This window comes from Pongo abelii, chromosome 7, assembly GCF_028885655.2.
Source record: "Pongo abelii isolate AG06213 chromosome 7, NHGRI_mPonAbe1-v2.0_pri, whole genome shotgun sequence".
Lineage (NCBI taxonomy): Eukaryota > Metazoa > Chordata > Mammalia > Primates > Hominidae > Pongo > Pongo abelii.
In genome coordinates, this window is record NC_071992.2 from 3,159,463 (window position 1) to 3,181,369 (window position 21,907).

The 21,907-nt window shown below is 39.7% G+C and overlaps 1 protein-coding gene across 1 annotated transcript in view; it reads right to left on the reverse strand.

Annotated features, from left to right (window-relative positions):
* Positions 1-21,907, reverse strand: part of CSMD1 (CUB and Sushi multiple domains 1) — a 2,063,616-nt gene that overhangs the window by 198,139 nt on the left and 1,843,570 nt on the right. Inside the window, exons 38-41 of the mRNA XM_024251429.3 lie at positions 21,187-21,305; positions 16,918-16,987; positions 10,440-10,556; positions 1,481-1,690 (exon numbers count right to left, since the gene is read on the reverse strand). Of these exons, the coding sequence (XP_024107197.3) occupies positions 1,481-1,690; positions 10,440-10,556; positions 16,918-16,987; positions 21,187-21,305 (516 nt within the window). The remainder of the gene's footprint in view (positions 1-1,480; positions 1,691-10,439; positions 10,557-16,917; positions 16,988-21,186; positions 21,306-21,907) is intronic.

A 21,907-nucleotide genomic window follows, 5' to 3' on the forward strand; every position in this document is an offset into this window, starting at 1 on the left:
ATTATCTGTGCTAGGCAAGGCATACATACCTGAGAGACCCACAGACTTACTGCCATATGGATCAACTCCTGCACCATGGGACTCTCTGTGTCCTGAAGGGACGAGAGCTCCAAGGGACACAGCGACAAATGGGAAAGCTACGTGATGATGAGACTCCCCGGCTGAGCACAGAGATGACTACGGCCATGGGAGACAGTGTGTGCAGGTGGGATGGGAGTGCAGGAAGCTTAGGTAACACCGGTACCTGATCATCCTCTGTGCGTCTGTGAAACCGCCTTTACAAAACTACACCTGAGGAAATGATGACAGTGAAAGAAACCAGACCTAACCAACTCCATCTTGCTTCTAACCTTTAAGCTGTCCTTGTTCATTCCTGGACATAGACTGAATTAATTTGGGGAAGGAATTCAATTCTTGGTTTGACTCTGAAACAAAATTGATCATGGCCCTTTCCTGAAAAGACCCCCTTCTTGCCTGGGGACTAGTCTGTCTTTACAGGACTAACAAATTAGCTGTAAGATTAGAAATTATGGTTTAGGGGTCATGCAGCCTCTGGCTCGAAGTCTGAACCTCCCCAAATTGCTCCTGGGATCACATCACTATTGTAAAACCTAACATCAGTGCTTGAGATATGTTGCAGACCCTGCACTTGGTGGATCAGCTGACACCACCCAGACCGGTAATCTGGCCCAACCAGTTCTGCCATCGCACCCAGGAACAGGAGACAGCAAGTAAAACTCACTTTGGCCCCGTGATTCCATCTCCAACCTGACCAATGAGCACTACCAGCTTCCCAAGCCTCTACCCGCCAAATTATCTTTTTATTTTTTTTGAGACAGAGTCTCGCTCTGTCACCCAGGTTGGAGTGCAGTGGCCTGATCTCGGCTCACTGCCAGCTCTGCCTCCCGGGTTCACGCCATTCTCCTGCCTCAGCCTCCCGAGTAGCTGGGACTACAGGCGCCCGCCACCACACCCGGCTAATTTTTTGTATTTTTAGTAGAGACGGGGTTTCACCGTGTTAGCCAGGATGGTCTTGATCTCCTGACCCCGTGATCTGCCCGCCTCGGCCTCCAAAAGTGCTGGGATTACAGGCACGAGCCACCGCACCTGGCTGCCAAATTATCTTTAAAAATTTGAATCCCTGAATGCTGGGGAGACTGAATTGAGTAATAATAAAACGCTGGTCTCCCACACATCTGGCTCTGCGTGAATTACTCTTTCTCCGTTGCAATTCCCCTGTCTTGATAAATCGGCTCCGTCTGGGCAGTGGGCAAGGCGAACACACTGGTGGTTACATCTGTGTCCTTATCTCTGTTTTCAAAAACAACAAGAGTTCCACTACTAACCAGAAACCAACATTCCACCAAAAAATTATTCCAGTTGTACAAGCTTTGAACCAATTAGGGAGATTTATATTTACATACAATTTACATGTAAGAAGTGTATTCAGATTTGGGTTTCAGTTCTTGTTGTTCCTTACCTTGGTAAGCAAGCTTAAATCCTTGCCGGTTTTGCGAATGGTCACTATAAAAGTGGACGAGGGTTTCATGCGTTGTGCTCAGCAGGGCCACGGGGAGGTCCGTGCCACTAAACTGTCCAATCATGGGGCTGGTGTGGTAAGGTCCATTTTGAATTTCAAGGAAGTCATGATTAGCTTCGGTAGAAAAATTCAGAAACTGAATATGTGCACCTACGGAAAAACATGCAAACTTAATGAAAGCTCATAGCAAAATGTATAAAATCAATGCACATAAAAAGGGACTGAAGTGTTAGCAGTCTCCCCGGAAAATCCCTCTCTGTGAGACAGAACCATGCCGTGGAGGACGGCATTTACTGTGGACGACAGCAAACCCTGGTTCCATCTTACCTCTGCCACTTTCTGCCGCATGGTCTTTTTCCATGAAACTCATGTCCAGAAGTCAGTTTGTTTGTGAAATATGAATATTACCAGCACCTCACCACAGAGCTACACAGGTAGAATCCTTAGAGTAACAATTAGCACACACGCACACGGGGATGATCTTGTCCAGTGACTTTTACAATTATGACAATCTTAAATATGAAGTTGTGATCATCTGTTACATCACCCAAAAGCTAATTGATAGCTTTATCAAGGAAAAAAAAAAATTTGGTCTTAAAACATGCCACAGAGTTTTTTGTTTTTGTTTTGTGTTTGTCTGTTTGTCTGTTTTCCTCGTCCCACAGTTCTATGCAACAAACTTTAAAGGTGGCTTTTACTAACTGGATGGTCATACCATTGCACAAGTTTTATTAGTTTAGCAAGTGATCGTTTTCTATTGTGTTATGTGTGCAAAACAAATTATTGATGTTTGTGAGAAACCCAATCTAATAAACCCCACCATAACTCTCACAACGAAATCTAACAGCCTGGCACAGTTTAGCATACCAAGAGACTGTTCAAATGACCAGTATCTCTGATATCATACTGATCTGTGAATTAAATAAACTATGGCTGATAATTTAAAAGGAAACAATAAAAATAATTTAGAGTTATTTGCATTGTGGCATTTTTTTTGAAAACTTTTTTGACTGCCATGTCTTAGATATTGTAACTCATTTAAGCAATTTATATAGAACTCCAAAGACATTAGTCTTCGCGTAAGTCCATGCAGTTAAGATGGGCCGTAAAACCTAAACTGAGCCAACTAACAGCGGTTCTAGAGTGTTATTCCAGTATAAAAGAAAGCTTTACTCTGCATGGTTCTTCTGTTTTTGACAGATGAGAACTTTAAAAATTTTTTTTCATCTAATATGTTTCCTAGATTGGGAAAATTAAAGATAACACCTACTTGGGTTTTCCTACTTAATTGGAAGTGCAGAAAAATATTCACACAAACACATCCACTCAGGTAGCAAAGGAAAACACAGTTGTCAGGGGCCAGTACTTTATAAAAAGGAAGAAAAAAGTCCAAGTGAAAAATTGTAGGGAGGAAACACCTAAAATCTCTCAACAAAATTTAAAGTCATACAAGAAAAACACTTTCATTAATTATGGAGAAACTTGGCAGGGGGAAGCAAAAGGGTAAATAGTGCCCTGCCTGGTGGGGATCATGTGAGGCCAACAGTATGCCCGGGGTCTGATTTGCCAACCAAGTTTGTTCTCAGCACAGTAATCATCACTATGTTCATAACTTACAGGTGAGCAAACTAAGGCTCAGAAATGTTAGATGTTCTGTCTCATGTCACACGGGAAATGGCAGAGTGAGGTTTAACCCCGCACTAACTGACAAAGGCCTCACTTTTTCTGGTTTGGTATGCCAATAGGCTAGACAAGAGCTGACAGTCTCATGATGGTAAAAATATTCCACTCTTCTTGGAGAAAATCAGTTTGTATTATGTTCAACCTAGATTGAAAGAGGATGAATTAAAAAAAAAAAAGAATGTGAAAAACTGTAGGACATGGCTGAGGAGACAAAATACGGAAGAAAAAGAAAGATCTTTAATAATTTAAGCGAAATTTAGAATTCTTTTTAGAATGAGTAACTAGATTCATATCACATTGTCCAAGTCTATAGACCGGTACTACATCACCAGTCAAGAAAGGGCCCATGGTGGTCTTGGCCATTCTAACATCGTCTGCTGTATATAATCAAGGTGGAGCAACTCTTTAAATTTACAACATTTCTGCAAATATTCAAAAATGTCAAATACTGCTGTTTGTCGAACAGCCACCAATGAGCTATTAATTTGTTTCTAAATTCCAGAAAATACTTTTGTTCAAAAGAAATTCAGAAGTGAGAAAAAAAGAAAGAAAAAAGGGAGAGAAGGAGGCACCAAGAGAGGGAGAGACTGGGGAGGAGGGAGGGAGGGGGAAGGGGGAAGGGAGGGAGGGGGAAGGGGGAAGGGAGGGAGGGGGTCCAGGGGCTCCTGTGTCCTTTGGTTTGGAGCTGTCTCCTCTGCCTGCCGTGACAGCTGAGCTCCTGGACTGCTCAGCCAGTGGCACATCCAGATCTGCTTGTCCACTTACCCACTACTGAGCTAAAAACACAATTTGGTGGTATGGCCCACAAATCTAATGAAAATGAATCTTGTTACTAATAAGTAAACTATAGTAAAGAGTTGTGTGTGTGTGCATGTGTGTGTGTGTGGTACGTGCATGCATGCATTTGTGTGACTATGTGCACATGTGTGTTTGTGTGACTGCCTTATGAACACTGAATCCATGTGCTCCACAGAGTTTTATAGATATTCCTCACATTAATCACAACCAGGCAGAATCAAGAAGCTGACCTGAGAGTAATAAAAAAACAACCTGTTGAATTGCTGGCACTTCTACGTATGTCCAGAGTACCAGACAGAAAGGAAAACTGGGGCCAGATTGGAACACTTAATATTTTATGGTAGGGAAATGGCTGAGAATGTGCTCACTTCAGATGTGCATATGCAGACTTTAGATATATTTATCCAGAAACACATTTTGAAATTCATGAACCGGCACAGTCACGAAAGATAACAACTTGCAAGGGGATCAGGGTGCAAAGAAATGGAGGACATCCAACGTCTCAAAAGTACAGGATCTAGTGAAAGTGGTTTGTTACTGATTTGGAATTCAGCTTGAAAAGGAAATGGAATTATGACAATTATAATATTGTGAGCAAAATTACCATTTTAAGCAGGATAAATTATACAGCCACATATCAAGCTACCTAATACATATCAGAAAATAGAACAGAGCCCAGCTCTAATCTGGCTTAAAATAGAATTATTTAGCTATCTAATTTTCAGCAAATTGCATCCAGTTTGACATTGTAAAGCCCAAATAAAAGGATTAAAATAAGCATAACCTGGTTACCCTCCTATTGTCTCAGAGAGTACTAAAACATATATATTATTTCAATAACAATAAAAAATCTGAATACTTACCTTTGGTGGAATTTACCCAGCACTCTCTTATCCGACTGTGATTACATATTGAAAATTAAGTGCCAGTGACAAGTCACCTGCACAGAGAATTTTTGCCTTTGGCATTGACAAAACTTTGAATAGTAATGTGACCATGATCTCAGAGTTAAACCCTAGTTTTTAGTTGATAGAACCTGTGAATATTACTTGCTCTGTTTTGTACCTTCTGTGTGTAATAAAAATATAGCAAAAGTGTTGATACCTATGGAATTTATTGAACATTCTAAAGAACGCTTTGTATTGTCCCTATGTTTCTAGACAGTCCGATAGCATGGTAATTTTGGAGAGCATTGTGTGCACTATTAGTGCAGTAGATTTTAAGTATAAAAGGTAATGGGGTAAGGTAGATAGAAAGCTTGGTTGCATTTCTGTTAACTGTGCCCTTAGACACTCTCAAGAAAATGGAGACCGAAATCCTGAGTTGGTTGAGCTCTGCCAGAGCATCACAAAACAACAAGCCAAGTCTGTGAAAAGGAAAGAAAATGGCACACAACTATCAGGTTTAGCTACTAGATAAGTAAACTAGAATTTGGTTTAACTATTAAAAACAGCACTTAAATAATACCCTATTTCATGCATTTACAATACTTCAAAATAGCCCTATGGGACTGACATTATGTTATATTCCCTTTAACAACAAGGAAACAAGTTTCAAAAACATTTGAGTATCTTGTGCAATCATTGGTAGGACTAAGATTTCTACTCAGCTAAACTCAGAGCCTAAAATCGTGAGCAACCACAGCTTATGCTGCCAACTGCCTCAGTCCTTTTGGCTAGAGTTCCCTTCGTCATTTTGAGGGACAGGCTGTGTGGGTCACTGTCCCTCAGTGGGTCACTGTGGGTTACTGAGGCAGGGTGTAGAAAACAGCTGTTCCTGGAATGAGTAATTAGGAAAACGAGGCAAGATGATTTCCACATGACATCAAACCAGCTAATCGCTTTTTCCTATTTAAACTGTGGCTCGATCCATGGGAATGGGCTCTGGGAGTAGAGTTAATCAAAATAATTATTTGACTAAACTGGCAACGGCTTAACTCCTGGATTAGATAATCGATCAGGCAATCCCACACTTATCCAGTTGTATGGGAAGATTCATAATACCCAATAAAATCCTCCCAAGGTGAAAAACATCACATATATTTTTCTTCAAGAAATGGCAATAACATCTTATATTCCCGATAAATGTTATTACCAGAGTAACTGGAGGAGCATGCTTACTGGTAGGACAGCTGTGCCCTGAGAATCCAAATCCCAAAACTGTCAATCAAGGGACAGATATGTATGTTCAGATACTAGAGATACAATCTGAAGCCTAGAAATTACATTTAAGAATGTTTTGCAAGAACAATTTTTTCTTTTTTCTTTTGTAATTCACTTTGGAGTTTTGATTTGGCATGCTGTTTCATACTCAATAATCTTCTATCTCTATTTTCAACTTGCCAAAATCTCATGATTTCTACATTTTTACACGAAAGCAATTTTTCTCAAATAAGTAATATTTGTAAGAATCTTGTGAAAATCTTTGTGTATTTCTCATCTTATTTAGATTGAAAGTGCTCTTCTATAAATTGGAGAAAGGCTTCCTGAAGGAGTCTGACTCCAGCATCCAAGGAACTGGAGTTGCTTTGGGAAGATGCCAAATTCATTTCCTACTTCAGCCAGGGGCACTGAGTCAGAATTTAGGAACGAGGCCACGGGAAACTACATTGTAACAGCACAACCTCCATTGAGGCTTCCTGCACACAGTAAAATTTGAGCACCCTGGGGGGCAGTCATTTTCCTTGTTACTTAGTGTTGCAAGTTTAAGTAGACACAAATTACAATAAATCTGACACTCTCTTAGGGTCTAAGGCAATCAAGATTCCCATAATGTCTGTTTCTTGATGAAATTTCCAGTGATACTTCAAAGGAAATATTGTTTAACATAGTTTCCCAAACCTCTGAAAACAGAGGAGGGGAGAGGCAGAGTAGTGATAGTAATGCACCATTTGCACTTACAGGAGGAGCTGGTTAACTGGTTACTTGTGTGAACTACCTATCACATATATGCCTTTTCTCAGCATTAAGGAAGACATATCTTCTGGCTATTCTTTTGCAACCTGATCACCAAGATCACCCTAACAGCATTATCCTGTTAAGATATTTTTTGTGTGACATCAGTTGAAATACCTGTCTACCTTCCCAATCTCCCTGCTTGTCCCATTAGGAAATAAGGGACCCTTTTCTGAGTTGTAACCACAGGAAATGTTCTAGAATTACTTTGGTTTGGGTATTAATAGGAAGCAACATGAGAGATCAAAAAGGGGGGAAATCATAATTACAAGATAATTGTGGTCACCTCTGCTATATTCCCATTTTGTTTTACGTAAAAACTTCTGGAGTGAGTGCTTGATTTGTAAGTGCAGATGTCTGAGCTTGAACCCCAAACTTACTTCCTCAAAATTTCCAAGGGTGTGATCTGATATTTGCTTATGATTTGGGAGATTCTGAGAAGAGCGTGCTGACAAGAATAAGATAAGGTTCAGAGAAAGAAAAATGAGCTGTGCAGTGCTGTGGGTATAAATTAGGAATTGAACAGGAGAATCTGACTCAGATGAAATCGTTCACATGCCGCCGAAGTGTGGTTTGACATTTGACAACAAGACTCACGACGTTGGTTTAAAATTCATGCGCATAGAAGGGAGACTTCAAGCTCTGGTAGTGGATATTACAAGGGAGAAGAGGCAGAAATTAAAGAAGGCCATGAATACATAGAAATAATTTACTTAAATGTTTTTCACTATAAAACAATGTGGGGTTGAAAGCTAGGTAGTAAAATTTTCTCAGATTCTGCAAATTGCTCGAAAATGATTTAAGCCCTAGAAAGAACTCCTACCAGGGGCATCATAATTCCAAATGCTGACCATGTTAGGGGACACATCGTCACTCACATGCCCCTCCTCCCAATTTCTCACTTCATGTCTATTACTGTTTAGAGGTTATAAAATTTATCACAGGCAAACCTGGTGCATTACTCAAATGTAATCTATAACAAATTATTCTGAAGCATACCTACATCTGTTCTAAAAAGCTAGGGATAATACTTTTTATGCCTGTTTGATTTGAGATAAAGTTTCTTTTCTCCTCTTCTAGATCCTCTTTAAACCCTCATGCTACGCAATATCCAATTTTTTTTAAGATTTACATCAGTTTAAAGATATTTCATAAGTTATTTTTCATTTCAATCTTTCTTTAAATAGTTTGTTTAGGTTTATAGATCCCAAATATGAATTTAGACAATTTGGTTTCATTGAAGTTTTTTCCCAAATTATTCTCTCGCACAATAGTTTATAAATAAAAAATAAATAAGAAAATATACTAAATGATACTCTTCTCAGAAATGATAAAATAGTAACATTGGAAACATAAGAAAATATTTATACCAATTTTATTTTATTCATAAATAGAATGTTTCCGGTTAGTTTTGAGAAGAAGGTGGCAAACATTTGGAAGAATAATACAAAACACAACTAGGTGACTTTCTTATTTGTGTCACTTTTTTTTTGTTGTTGTTGTTTATCACATGCCAAACCCTGCACTAATCTTCTAGCCAGAATTTTTGTTTATTTATTCATTTATTTATTGAGACGGAGTCTCGCTCTGTCACCAAGCTGGAGCGCAGTGGCACGGTCTTGGCTCACTGCAACCTCCACCTCCTGAGTTCAAGCGATTCTCCTGCCTCAGCCTCCCAAGTAGTTGGGATTACAAGCAAGTGCCACCATGCCCAGCTAATTTTTGTATTTTTAGTAGAGACGGGGTTTCATCATGTTGGCCAGGATGATCTTGATCTCCTAACCTTGTGATCCACGGGCCTCGGCCTCCCAATAGCCAGAATTATTTTAATTAACCCTCACCATAACCTCATGTAGGTATTTCAGGTACAGAAATGAGGAAGCTGGGACTCCTGTGCATTAACTCATTTAAGAAAACCACACCTCCTTCAGGGATAGCTGCAGTTTGCCTCAGATTTCTCTCATTCTCTGATGTTAACGACTATAATAATTTGCCCAACAAGGCTGCGGTCCTTAAGAGCGCTACCGCTGTGTAAACCATCCCGGGTTACACATACCTCTGAAAGAATTCTTAACCCCTGACTCCAAAGTTCAACAAGTTCATGTCTCCAGATCTCCATGGCAAGGACGATGGGCCCAGCTTGGGAGAACAGTGGAAGCAATGTTGCTGAAAGTGATTCACAGGTCTCCGTTTCATTTAGCCCTAGCAGAATCACTGCCTTGTGCTCGGAGAGACTATGATTGAAAAACACAAAACTAGCAAACTAAGAAACCTGGGAGAAATAGGGGCTCCTATAATAATCCTTCCACAGAGTCTCTCCCCTCCTTGGCCACCACCGTAGCCTCCTACAGATAACCGGGCAGTGATGGACTCCCCAGGCCGTCCCCATCGAGCTGCTCTTCCACGGTCCTCTTTTCTTGTGGAACAGTCACGATGGTCAACTGCGTTTCCCACGTCCAGCGCCTGATTGATTGACCTGCGGGGCCGTCATTGGGACTGTTCATTCCCCGGCCACGCTGACTGTTCGCTCCTACCACTACTGCCATCCTGGGCACAGATTCTAAAAGCAGAAGCTTTGAATAAAGTGTGTGATCTTCTCCCAGGGCAGTTATTTGTATTTATGGTTGTATTCATTCATTCATTCATTCATTCATTCATTCATTCATCATTCAGCTACTATTTAGTACAGAAATACCCAGCTACTCTGCCCTAGGACATTCACTAAGTACCTAACTTGGTCTACCTAAAGTGAGTGCTGTAGAGAAAATCACAGGTGGGGAGACTCAAATAAATGAACTAAAATACGAAGGAAACCAGGAGGCAGACAGGGAAAGGCGTGAGAGGGGATCAAAAGTTCACAAAGACCATGCATTTCTAAAGAGAGGCCAGAAAAAGCTTCTATAATAGTATACACAACAATTAAATTTATAAATTATTTAAGGTGAATAACCTGAAATGTTAATAACTAGATATTAAAAAAACAACTTATTTATTAACCTGAAAACAATGTAATACATAGTAAAAATGTGTAAAACAATACTATTTCTTGAAAGTTGTTTTATATTTAATTTAAAAGGAGTCATAACCTTTAAAAAGCCTTCAAAATTATCCAGAAGAAACAATAACCATTATTAACTTCCAGAGATAGATTAGAAAAAGTGCCATTATAAATAAAGAGATTGATAATTGAATTAGGGATGCTACATTTCGTACTTCATATGCCTACTATGTCATCATTCGGCCAATTTAATTTGCCTTGAAAAGAGTTGCATGGCTCAATTGATTTTTCAAATAAGTTTTCCACTCTCAAAGTTACTCTGCCAAAGCTTTATTTAAATCTGTATGCCACTTTCAATTACAGATACAGTTATGTCAACAGAATAACGCATTTTATTCTGCCTAATTCTTTCCAAGAAGGAAATGAAAAAAACGAACTTTTAGGAACTGGTAATGTTTTCACTTACCATAGCCGATGGGTAATGAGATCCTCCAGGTGCAGTCTAAGTTGTTGGGGTAAGAACCTGGGAAGCCAGGGCTCAGGATCACACCACCCAAGGTGCTCAGCGTCCCTCCACAGGTTGCTGTTAAGTGAACAAGATGTCAGTCCTGCAGGTCCTCACTTTCTCCCTGGAATCTTTGCTCCAACCTGCTTCACTCAACTATGCTGAGAAAGAGCAAGTCTTCGGAGTTAATTCTGCCCCTAATTACAGCACACGACACAATGCTGTGTGCCTTAGTTATTTATGAGCTGTGCTCTCCCTCTTGACAGTGAACTGCTTTAGAATAAAGACCATTTTTCAAGATCCATGTTCTCCTCGTACTCAAAGGCTCCCAGTAAAGATTAGTCCATTTAATGTTTGCATCACAGTCAGGCATCAAATAGACTTCAGTGTATTAGCTGCTATTCATTGACAGGTAGTATTAGTCCCTATTTATTGATTGCTAACTATGTGGTACTTACTGTGCCTAGATAAATACATTGCATAGATTAACTCACATAACAACCCTGAAAAGATTACCATTCCCCTCTTACACTTGAAGAAACCAAGCCTGGAAGAGATTAAGAAATTTGCCTAAAGTGACATGCCTGGTAAACAGTACAACCAGAAGGTCATTCCAGCTGTGTCTGGTTCCAGTACCCAAGTTTCGGCCATGACACATGACTCTCAGATAGCTTTTCAATTTCGGAATGCAGCTAACTGCAACCACTTTCTCCCCAGGAAATCTTATGCTGTGAGAGAGGGTGAAATAAGTTCATGCATCTTGCCGTATCTTGGCGACTCACATGTTTTGCTACTGTATCTGAGGTTTGACTATAAAGAGACCCAACTGATTTTACAACAAACATGCCCAGTGATACAAGATGAAGCATTTGAAATTCCAATCTTTGACCATTTGTAACCTATTAAAATAATTTCTTATATTTCAAAATTAATGCAAATTATGCCACTTCTTTTCAGGAAGCCCAAAGGAAATGGCTTTATTCTAACAATGCTCTCATTATGCAAAATATTTTAAACAAAATATTTTCTGGAAGCCCTCTTTTAGAGGCCCCCTAGGACCTGTGGTGAAGACTTTTTCTTTTTTAATCATCATCAAGACTGAAACACCTTATTTGTAATTTGAGAAATAGCTAAAACTCAAGTCTAGTGAATATGGTGATTGCTCAAGCCAGGGCACCATATTCTGGATTTCAAACATTGTATAAATTGAAAAATGTGAGTTACAAACATTTAAAAGTGTATTTTTGTGGTGTGAGTCATAATTCTGGAAAAGTCTTGGACACCATCAACTGTGTTGCTATTTAAAGTATAACCTCTCAAGGTGACTTCTTTGTGGCAGAGACCAGGCATTTGCAAGGCCAGGCTCCCATCTGCACTTTGTCCATGCAGCTGCTGACTGTGCAGAAGACACACCAGCAAATCTGAGTGGCATGCCTAAATACATTTAGCAGTAATACCCTTTCCCTTAGGGCTTATGTGACCTGCAGTGACAGTAGATATGTATATCCAACTGTCAGAGGTGTTAAACCAGAACAACTCCACCTTGAATAGGAGCTGGATAAAATGAGGCTGAGACCTGCTGGGCTGCATTCCCAGATGGTGAAGGCTTTCTAATCACAGGATGAGAGAGGAGGTCAGTGCAAAATACAGGCCATAAATACCTTGCTGACAAAACAGGTTGCAGTAAAGAAACCGGCTAAACCCGCGAAAGCCAAGATGGCCATGAGTGTGACCTCTGGTTGTCCTCACTGCTACACTCCCACCAGCACCAAGACAGTTTACAAATGCCAGGGCAACGTCAGGAAGTTACCCTCTATGGTCTACAAAGGGGAGGCATGAATAACTCACCCCTTGTTTAGCATATCATCAAGAAACAACCATAAAAATGGGCAACCAGCAGCCCTCAGGGCTGCTCTGTCTATGGAGTAACCATTCTTTTGTTCCTTTACTTTCTTAATAAACTTGCTTTTACTTTACTCTATGCATTCGTCCTGAATTCTTTCTTACACAAGATCCAAGAATCCTCTCCTGGGGTGTGGATCACAACCCCTTTCCTGTAACACAACTACAGGGAAGACATGAATGAAAAAGGCCTAATCAATGACAAAAAAAGGAAAACAACAGAACCAGTAAATGTGGTATTACTAAAAAGTTCCTTTTGATTTTAGCATGATTTTCACACACATGCAGATGGAAATTATAAAATACAAACACTCATACATATCTTCAGCTGAGGACTGAGGCAGCCCTGCAGGAGGGGCTGGCCCAGGACCTCAGCGTAGACAGCATCATCAACACGGATGTCTGTGTCCCACACAGACCAACTCTCTGTGTGATGGGAAACTGATCATGGGCCTGACCACTGGGTTCATCTGTCAAACACGCAACAATCACCTAATTACTTGAGAGCTTAGTTAAAACCACAGTAATCCTTTGTTTTTGCTGTTGTTTATCTAGAAAACTACAAGTCAATAGATAGGCATAAAAACAGAGCTCCCCAAAGATGCATATCCATCTTTTCTTCCTTTGTGACTTTTTTTCAAGACAAAGTCTTGCTCTGTCCCCCAGGCTGGAGTGCAGTGGTGCAATCTCAGCTCACTGCAACCTCCGCCTCCCTGGTTCAAGTGATTCTCCTGCCTCAGCCTCCCGAGTAGCTGGGATTACAGGCGCCCACAACTGCGACTACGCCTGGCTAATTTTTGTATTTTTAGTAGAGATGGGGTTTCACCATATTGGTCAGGCTGGTCTCGAACTCCCGACCTCAGGTGATCCACCTGCCTCGGCCTCCCAAAGTGCGGGGATTACAGGCCTGAACCACCGTGCCCAGCCCTTTGTGACATTTTAAGGCGACTGGGCTTGCCATGTCTTAGATTGGTTCAGTGTCCATCTCTGTGTGGTCATCACGTTGCAGACTGACTTCCTGCCTCCTGCCTGGGAAGCTCCCTCCATGCCAGACCCTTTCTTATAGGTAAATAGCATATTTAGAGTTATTGGTAAATATGGTTTTTGTAAAGGGAAAGGAGTTTATTTTTATAAAATGGCTAGAGACCTTATATTTTACTGGATTTATACATCTTATTTTGTGTGAATTCCTGGTTCTGGGGGGAGAAAGAATATACAGAATTTTTACTGAAGGACACAGACACACCATGCTGAAGAGCTCTGTGGTGCAGTGAGACAGGGAGGTCCTGGGCCACCTACTGTGACATGAACTTCACCCAGCTGTAGGGCCCTAGAAAACTGCGAGACCATTCTGGGGCTTGTTATAAATACTCAAAATAGTCAATATTGGTTAAGCTCTGAGAACACTGCTTGATATGTTAACCTCTAGAGAAGTGGTTTTATATACACTCTCTTCATTAGTACTTTTATTTTTCAAAATTAGGTCATGGGATTTCCAGGAGCTCTTAAGTAAAATATTATCTCTCTATGGACTTCTCCTCTTAAAATTTCCCAGTTTGGAGTAATCTAAAGCTAACAGCTACAAAAAACCTTTCAATCACTAGAATCCATCTTTGAGATTTATCATGGGTCATGTGTGAGTTTTTTAAACAATGAAAAAACTTGTATACCCTGTAAAGAATTACAGAAGTTGACGTAACTTAAACAGGTGCTAATATTTACGATGTTAAATAAAAGAGAAAAGCCGATTATATTTTGCAAATATAAGTTAATTCTTTGAATAAAATATCCCATATGTAATACAAAGTGACAGCAAAGGCATATTATTTGATTCAATGCCTGCTTAAAATTGATTTCATTGTGAAGTTTAAAAAATTTCAATTCCTGACTTTAAGGGAAGGCTCTTCATTTAAAAATAAATAGGCAGATTGATGTTCTGTATGAATCAAAGGCAGTTTTAATTTTTTCCTTTTTTAAATTTTTTAATTTTTTCCTTCCAAATCAAGGCTGGGATTTTTTTTTTTTTTTTTTTTTTTTTTTGAGACAGAATCTTGCTCTGTCGCCCAGGCTGGAGTGCAGTGGCGTGATCTCGGCTCACTGCAAGCTCCGCCTCCCAGGTTCACACCATTCTCCCGCCTCAGCCTCCCGAGTAGCTGGGACTACAGATGCTCGCCACCACGCCTGGCTAATTTTTTGTATTTTTAGTAGAGACGGGATTTTACCTTGTTAGCCAGGATGGTCTCGATCTCCTGACCTCGTGATCCACCCGCCTCAGCCTCCCAAAGTGCTGGGATTGCAGGCGTGAGCCACCGCGCCCAGCCAAGGCTGGGATTTTAAACGTCTGTACAAGTTGCTCAATGTTTTTAGCTGACATGTTAATCTAGGCATTTATTTTTACCAAGACATAGCTTTTAAAAAGACACTGGCCACTAAGGTATATTTTTCACTTGTAAGCAAATATAATATAGTGAACATAACATAAACAGGCATTCGCTTAAGTTTTTTGTTTGTTTTACAGGTTTCGTGCAGTTTTATTTTCCTCTGTACACAATTTCATCTGCATCCCATGCAAGGCAGTTAAATTGTGTATTACTAAAAACCATTGAATATCTAAATTTATTTGAGATGTGGAGAAATTAGGCTGTCGGAAGAATGTGTAACAGACAGTAATTACCTTGCTTTACTTGTGGGTGCCCACACCACACTATGCGGAAACGAATTCTAAACAGAATGTGAATAGCTCCCAGGACAATTTTAAGGCTATTCTGTGGGCTTTAAAATAGCTAATGTTCATCCATATGGAGTTGACCGCTTTCTCCTGAAACACCATTTGGCCGTATGGCATGCTTGAGGCTGACTGTCTGGAGATAAATGGGTTCTGAGCACACCCCCAGCAATACTTGAGTGTTGGAAGACTGTGGGGAACAATAAAGACAGCACCCCAGAAGTGTGACTGTTATAATGATCCAGGCTGTCTGATACTCATTTACTCCCTAGCCATTCTTTAATTGAAATTCTTGAGTGTCTACCACGTGCTGAACGTACAGAGGTGAGTAGTGCATGTCTCTGTCACCAAAGCCTTTGGGGATTGTAGAAGGGCAAATTAAATAGCAATATCATTACAGCTCTGCAGGAAGTGAAGTCAGGTACATGGTGGCAGCAGCCCAGGGTAGGGATGACTCACTGCACCTGCAAGTGGGAGCCCAGACAGCATTGAGGAGGGGACAGTCTCTCCAGTACAAAATTCACGAGGGTGCCTAAATCCTCCAATAAATATTTTAATGCAATATTTGGAAAAAATAAAAAGAAAGGCAGAAAATCTATGATGAACAAAATATGAAAATTTTAAATAAAGACAAGATCAGTACTGCCGATGTTTCCTTTTGCCTCTTTCCTGTGATAAAGTTGGAGTATGGCTGAATACGGGAGCTGTAGGTTAGGATCCCATGGAGACGATAATTTAGGAGGGGACTGTGCCATCTTAAAGATGGGGCATTGGAGCTAAGAATCACAGGGAAGGATACACTCAGGTGGAAGGGGTGACAGGAGTGAGAAGTCACTTGGATTTAGGGAGTGAGGGAGAAATTTAAGGTAATACCCAGATTTGTTGTTTAGGCAAAAATAAAAAAAATAAAAAAATAAAAAAAAAGAGCAGGATACTGCTAATAGCATTCTCAGAGGAAGTAGATCCGGGAGAACAACAATAGGTTTGGAGAAACCAATCAGTTTGTGGGTTGAGGGTAAGGAGTGTTAAGTAACTGACCATCATCCTGCTGAGAGAGTACCTGCAAGGTTGGATGGTTGCCTGAGCTACAGGTAAAGATATCTGAGTTGGGCTACAACAAATAGGTGACGGGTGAAGCTAGGGGCCTGAATGATGGGGAGCAAAGGGCACCCTGACATCACCAACCTTTGTATTGAGGGACTTGTGACCACCACCTGCAATGCCCCTGGAATCATTAAACTCCCATCACATCACCTATGCTAACAGTTTAGGAAGTCTCAAGGCATTAAACACAGGTCTGGAAAGCTTTTTCCTAAGTCAGTCAGCTGATTGTGCCTCCAGGAGCGCATCCACAAGATAGTCACTGGGCTGTTTCCAACATGAAATACTCCATCACTCCATCAGTAATCTGTCATTCTGAATTTTGTTTCTGGGAACTTGTTTTTTCTGAGGCTAAAGGTCTATACAGAAAAGTACTCAGACTTTCAGACCAGCTGCATTCCTTCTTTGCCACAAATTAACAAACTGGCCTTCTGACACGCATGTCATTTTGGTGCAGGGCCTCGAGCGGGCAGTCTTGCCTCTGGTCTGTGCGGGCTGACCCAGACGCACTGAGAAGACGGAGTTGCCGCATCCAGTGGGGAAGGTGCAGGTTAAACTCGTCATTCTGCTCTACTGCATTATGTGCTATTATTATATAACACGTTTTGAAATTAAGAAATTTAGAAGTGCATTCTTTGACCCCAAGAGCAGAGCAGGCATGTTCTTCCCAGTGTGTGCGCAGCAGCAGAGTTACAGAAGGTGCATCCTTACCAATGCAGAGGGGAGACGGATAGTTCCAACGGCGAACGGTCCCTGGCATACAGGAAATGTGGGAACGGCCCTGTTTAAAAGAAAACAAAAGAAAATACATATAACTAAAAACAGAGTATTTAAGGATTAAATGTTTGAGAATATCTGCATTTTTTCCTTTCTTGTTTTAATTATAAATATTTAAAAATTCAAAAATTGTGAAATCTGTTTTTACTAATGATTATTAGTGAGTCCCATTTTGAACCAACATAGAAAAGTATCCATTTTCACCGTGTTTCTTTCTACTAAAAACAAAATCTTGCAATGTCCTTTTGACCAGACCATGATTCAACCCAGCTCCTTTCTTGATACTTAAGAGTATTGAATTGGGCAAAATATGCATTTTTTTTTCATTCGCCAGAATTTACAGCTTTTGGCCTAAGAGGCTGAAAACAATTAAAAAGTACTAGGTGGTGATTAGAAGGCCAAAATGTCAGCAATACAAAGTCTGCTTATGGAGAGGTAGCTTCGGTGGTTGTCTGTGGTTACACGTCACATGACTACCAGGGTTCAGCAAAGCACTGGGTCGTTTCTTTATCACAGAAAACAGGAGACTTCACATTCATTTTCTCACTAGACATCCTCACACATCACATCAACCTGCCTGCAATGAAATTAACCCTCATCACTCAGGGTCTCTTTACCCTGTAAATACATGAATTTTCCACTTTCTACTTTAAAAAATCTGTTCTAGTCTTTCTCACTGAAAAAAAATCAAACAGTAGAGGCTTAAATTCAAAGATGTTTTGTGCTAACATCTCTTTCACAATAAAAGAGAGGTGATCCATGAGACCTCTGTGGGCGGTCTATTTTTATATTTTTCCTGATCGTGACTCGGTGGCCTTATCAGCCAGGTTTGCTTATTTCATAAATTTCCATTTGCCACCCACAATTGGCATAGAGGCAATTGAAAAACAATATTCAATGTATGTTAAATAATTCCAGCCACACTGGGAACGCATCAAACAAGCGTTTGCACTAATGCAGTTATCAATGGCAAACCGATTCCCTAAGCTCTCAAACATTTCATACTCAATCCACCCGCCACAAAACTAACTTTCTCATACCTCTTGATATTTTTAAAAGTAGTTACAGTAAAGAAGACTATATTTAATTTTAAAGAAGATACTCCAAGTAACTTTGTGCTGCTGGCATTTACACTCTGTATCCCCATTCTCTGACGCATTAAATTATCCTTATAAACTTCCTTCTGAAATAGGGAAAAACATAGAGTTCAAAAGTCTCAAAAAATTTTCATCAGAGACTACCAATAAAATGGTCATTTATTACCAATCTAGGTAATATTCTGCTATTCATTTTGTTATAAACATTTCTGATGAGTGATTCTACCTACAAGTTTTCTAATAAATCAAAACCAGACAGATAGGACCCTGTGCATTTATTTACTAGTTTTTACACCAATGGGAATTTTCTTTTTTACGTTTAAAAAGACCATTGAAACAAGTTGAGAGAAGATGGAAGTCATACATCATTCCAATATTCAGGATTTACTTTCAGCATGTGATGTCATGGCAGGCCCCTGAATCTCACTAGGCATATATATTTATAGGCACTCACGTGTGAACTATGCAAGGAACAATGCTTTTCATGACTAATATGTAATTGATGCATCTGTTGTTCCAAATATATTAATGTGTTAGTAAAATTGTCAGTTGTTAGCAATTAAAAAAAAAATCCAGAATCCTTTTTTGCTCATGTGAATGACAAACAGCAGCTTGCAAACTCAAAGCTTGGCATTGTTTGTAACGAAGAAAAGAAACACAGCTTAGTTTGCATTTGAAAAACAGAGCTAATAAACGGTCTGATTGGACTGTGCAGAAGTACATCCACAGGCCTGTGTCCCTAAGCAACGTATTCAATAATCCATTATAAGAAATTTCTTTAGTAAAGAATTATTTCTATTTTCTTCTCCGAGAGCTGTCATAATATCACTTGTAAAAGAACGGCAACAGAAACTGCAAAGTCTCACCATCAGGTAGAAAGAAGACGAACATCCATGAGCAAGAGCAAATATTAAAGTTTGGGAATTTGAGGGAGAATGGAGGAAACATGATATTTACCTGATTTCAGGAAATTATAAAGCAAGCCCCGAACAAGGCACAAAAACAGCATGTCAGTATAGATTGAGGTGTCCCTCTAAATGAGATCCTTGAGATATGAAAGATAATTCTTTTTTTTTTCTTTTTTTAAGACAGGGTCTTGCTCTGTCACCTAGGCTGGAGTGCAGTGGTGCAATCTCGGCTCACTGCAACCTCTGCCTCCTGTTTCAAGCGATCCTCCCACCTCAGCATCCCAAATAACTGGGACTACAGGAATGCGCCACCATGCCCAGCTCATTTTTGTATTTTTTGTAGAGATGGTGTCTTACTGTGTTGCCCAGGCTGGTCTCAAACTCCTGGATTCAAGCAGTCTTCTGACTTTGGAATCCCAAAGTGCTGGGATTACAGGTGTGAGCCACTGCAACCGGCCTAGGATAATTCTTTCTGACATATCAGGTGGATCAGGAACATTGTGTCTTAAAGATTCAGCCTGAATAGCCTAAGTGTGTTTGTTTACAAACTTACTGAGGTAGCCCAACTTTCAGGAGTCCTTACTCACTACAGTTTCCACTACAGAGACTCTCGTTCTGCTGCCCATCTTTTTGCAGAGTTACAATTATTGTGGTACCCACCAAGGTGGTGTTATAATGTAAGTTGTAGGTTTGTTCTTATGAAGGTGGCTTTATACATTGATATTGGTTTCTAATAACAGCAACAATAGTTTTCCTTTACTAAGGTGTGCCAGTTATTCCACAGATATTTTCTCTAAGCTGAAAGCATACATCACATGGTACCTATGTCCCATGGTTGATCAGGAGTAGTGAGATTTTGTATATAAAGCAGTTGGTAATGCACCCCTTTAGCATTCAGTATTTGCCAGCCCCTGTTCTTGCTCTTAACTTGATTCAGTGCTACACAATATTTACCCCAATGTACATGCAGAAATTGAATTCCACACAGTGGTGTTATTTCACTGCTGTAGTGTTCCAACTCTGCATATAAGAACATGGCTAAACAATTTTCCTTTAAAACCTATCAGTTTCAGTGTCATTATAAACATACAGCTAAAATATTCTATTACCTGAATTAACTGAAGAGCTGTAATGTCAATCTATTTATATATTTCTCCTGACTTTAGAATATACATGTTTTGATTATCAATTCTTATTGCTGGCAGGGAGAATTATATAATAATTATGCTAAGTGATAGACACTATTCTGAGAGTAGGCTTACTCATGGTTAAACTAGAAAATATTAATAATAAATAATAAGAGAAAAATGACTACTCTTGCCATACATTAGATTATAAATCATTCATCAAAACTTTTATATAAAAAACTCTTGGCTGGACACGGTAGCCCACACCTGTAATCCCAGCACTTTGGGAGGCCAAGGCAGGTGGATCACCTGAGATCAGGAGTTCAAGACCAGCCTGGCCAACATGGTGAAACCCCATCTCTACTAAAAATACAAAAAGTAGCCGGGTGTGGTGGCAGGTGCCTGTGATCCCAGCTACTTGGGAGGCTGAGGCAGGAGAATAGTTTGAATCTAGGAGGCAGAGCTGGCAGTAAGCCAAGATCGAGATCATGCCACTGCACTCCAGCCTGGGTGACAGAGCGAGACTCCCTCTCAGAAAAAAAAAAAAAACCCTCTTTATATAGAAGATAGTAAAAGTTCATTTAAAAACTTCTACTTAATAGTTTTTAAAACTTACTTAAATGTTTTATTTTGGTGCCTTATCTACCTAGCCCAAAGAGGGCATTAATGATGACTTATACTGAATGATGAGAACAGTTTGCTGAGGTGGACATGCACGTTCAGAAGCAGATTCAATTATTGGCTGCCAGGAGAGGACTTTCAAAGAGACAGTGTTGATATTTTGCCCCAGAATGCTCTGTGCATAGTTATTGGGAACACATATATTTTGAAATAAAACAACTGTGAAAAATAGAATGCTTAGCTTTGAAAGAGTACTTTATCACGTAAAAGCTGTTTCCAAATGGTAACAAAGATGACCAACATGCATGATTTAATATGAATAGTATGGTTCACAAACTGAGTGAGGAAAACCAAATTCGCTTTCTGGGTACAAAGTGAGGGCTTTGGCTTTAAGAGAGCTGCACAAAGATGACCATGTGTGTTAATCCTGAGCACTGAGAAGAAGGATACCTGCAGGGTGTACCCGGGCTCGCACTGGAAGGAGAGCACGTCATTCACCATGTACCGATCTCCGATTTTGATGCTGTTGCTGGGGAGGGCTGGTTCTTGGCATGCAGCAAGACCTACAGCTAGAAATGCAAAGACAAATGCTAGAAATTATATGATGTAAACAATATTCTTACCATTTGAATAACCAAAGTTTATTTCTATTGCTCTCCTTCTGTAGAAATGAACAAAGACTTCAACTCTTTCTCTTGTTTTTCTACCAAGAAGACTTTGAGTACCTTTAAATCAGAGCTATGAGTTAATTCTTAAAAATTAAATTATCTTATTTTCATTACACAGTGAATCAAGGCTTTGATTTCAATAACAAAATTTGTTACTTCCACATTGAGTATAAAAGATCCCAACTTCAATATACACATATTGTAAAAAGTCTCTTCAAAAATTGTGTTTTTATGATACGTAAAACTCCAGGATATTGCCCTCTTACTTTTGTTTTTCAAGCATACTTAGCAGTCTTTATAAAAAAAAAATTATGTGTGACTCTGGGAATTCTGTTCTTCTACAAAAAAAAATGAGAAAAAATATTTTATATTCAATCTCTCTCTTCTCTTAAAGATAACAAAAAAGGATCTCATGAACAGTCTGTTCTTCATTAAACAGAAACAATATTTACAGAACCTAAAGCTGTAATCCTGCACTTTCCTAGATGAATTGCATTCAATTA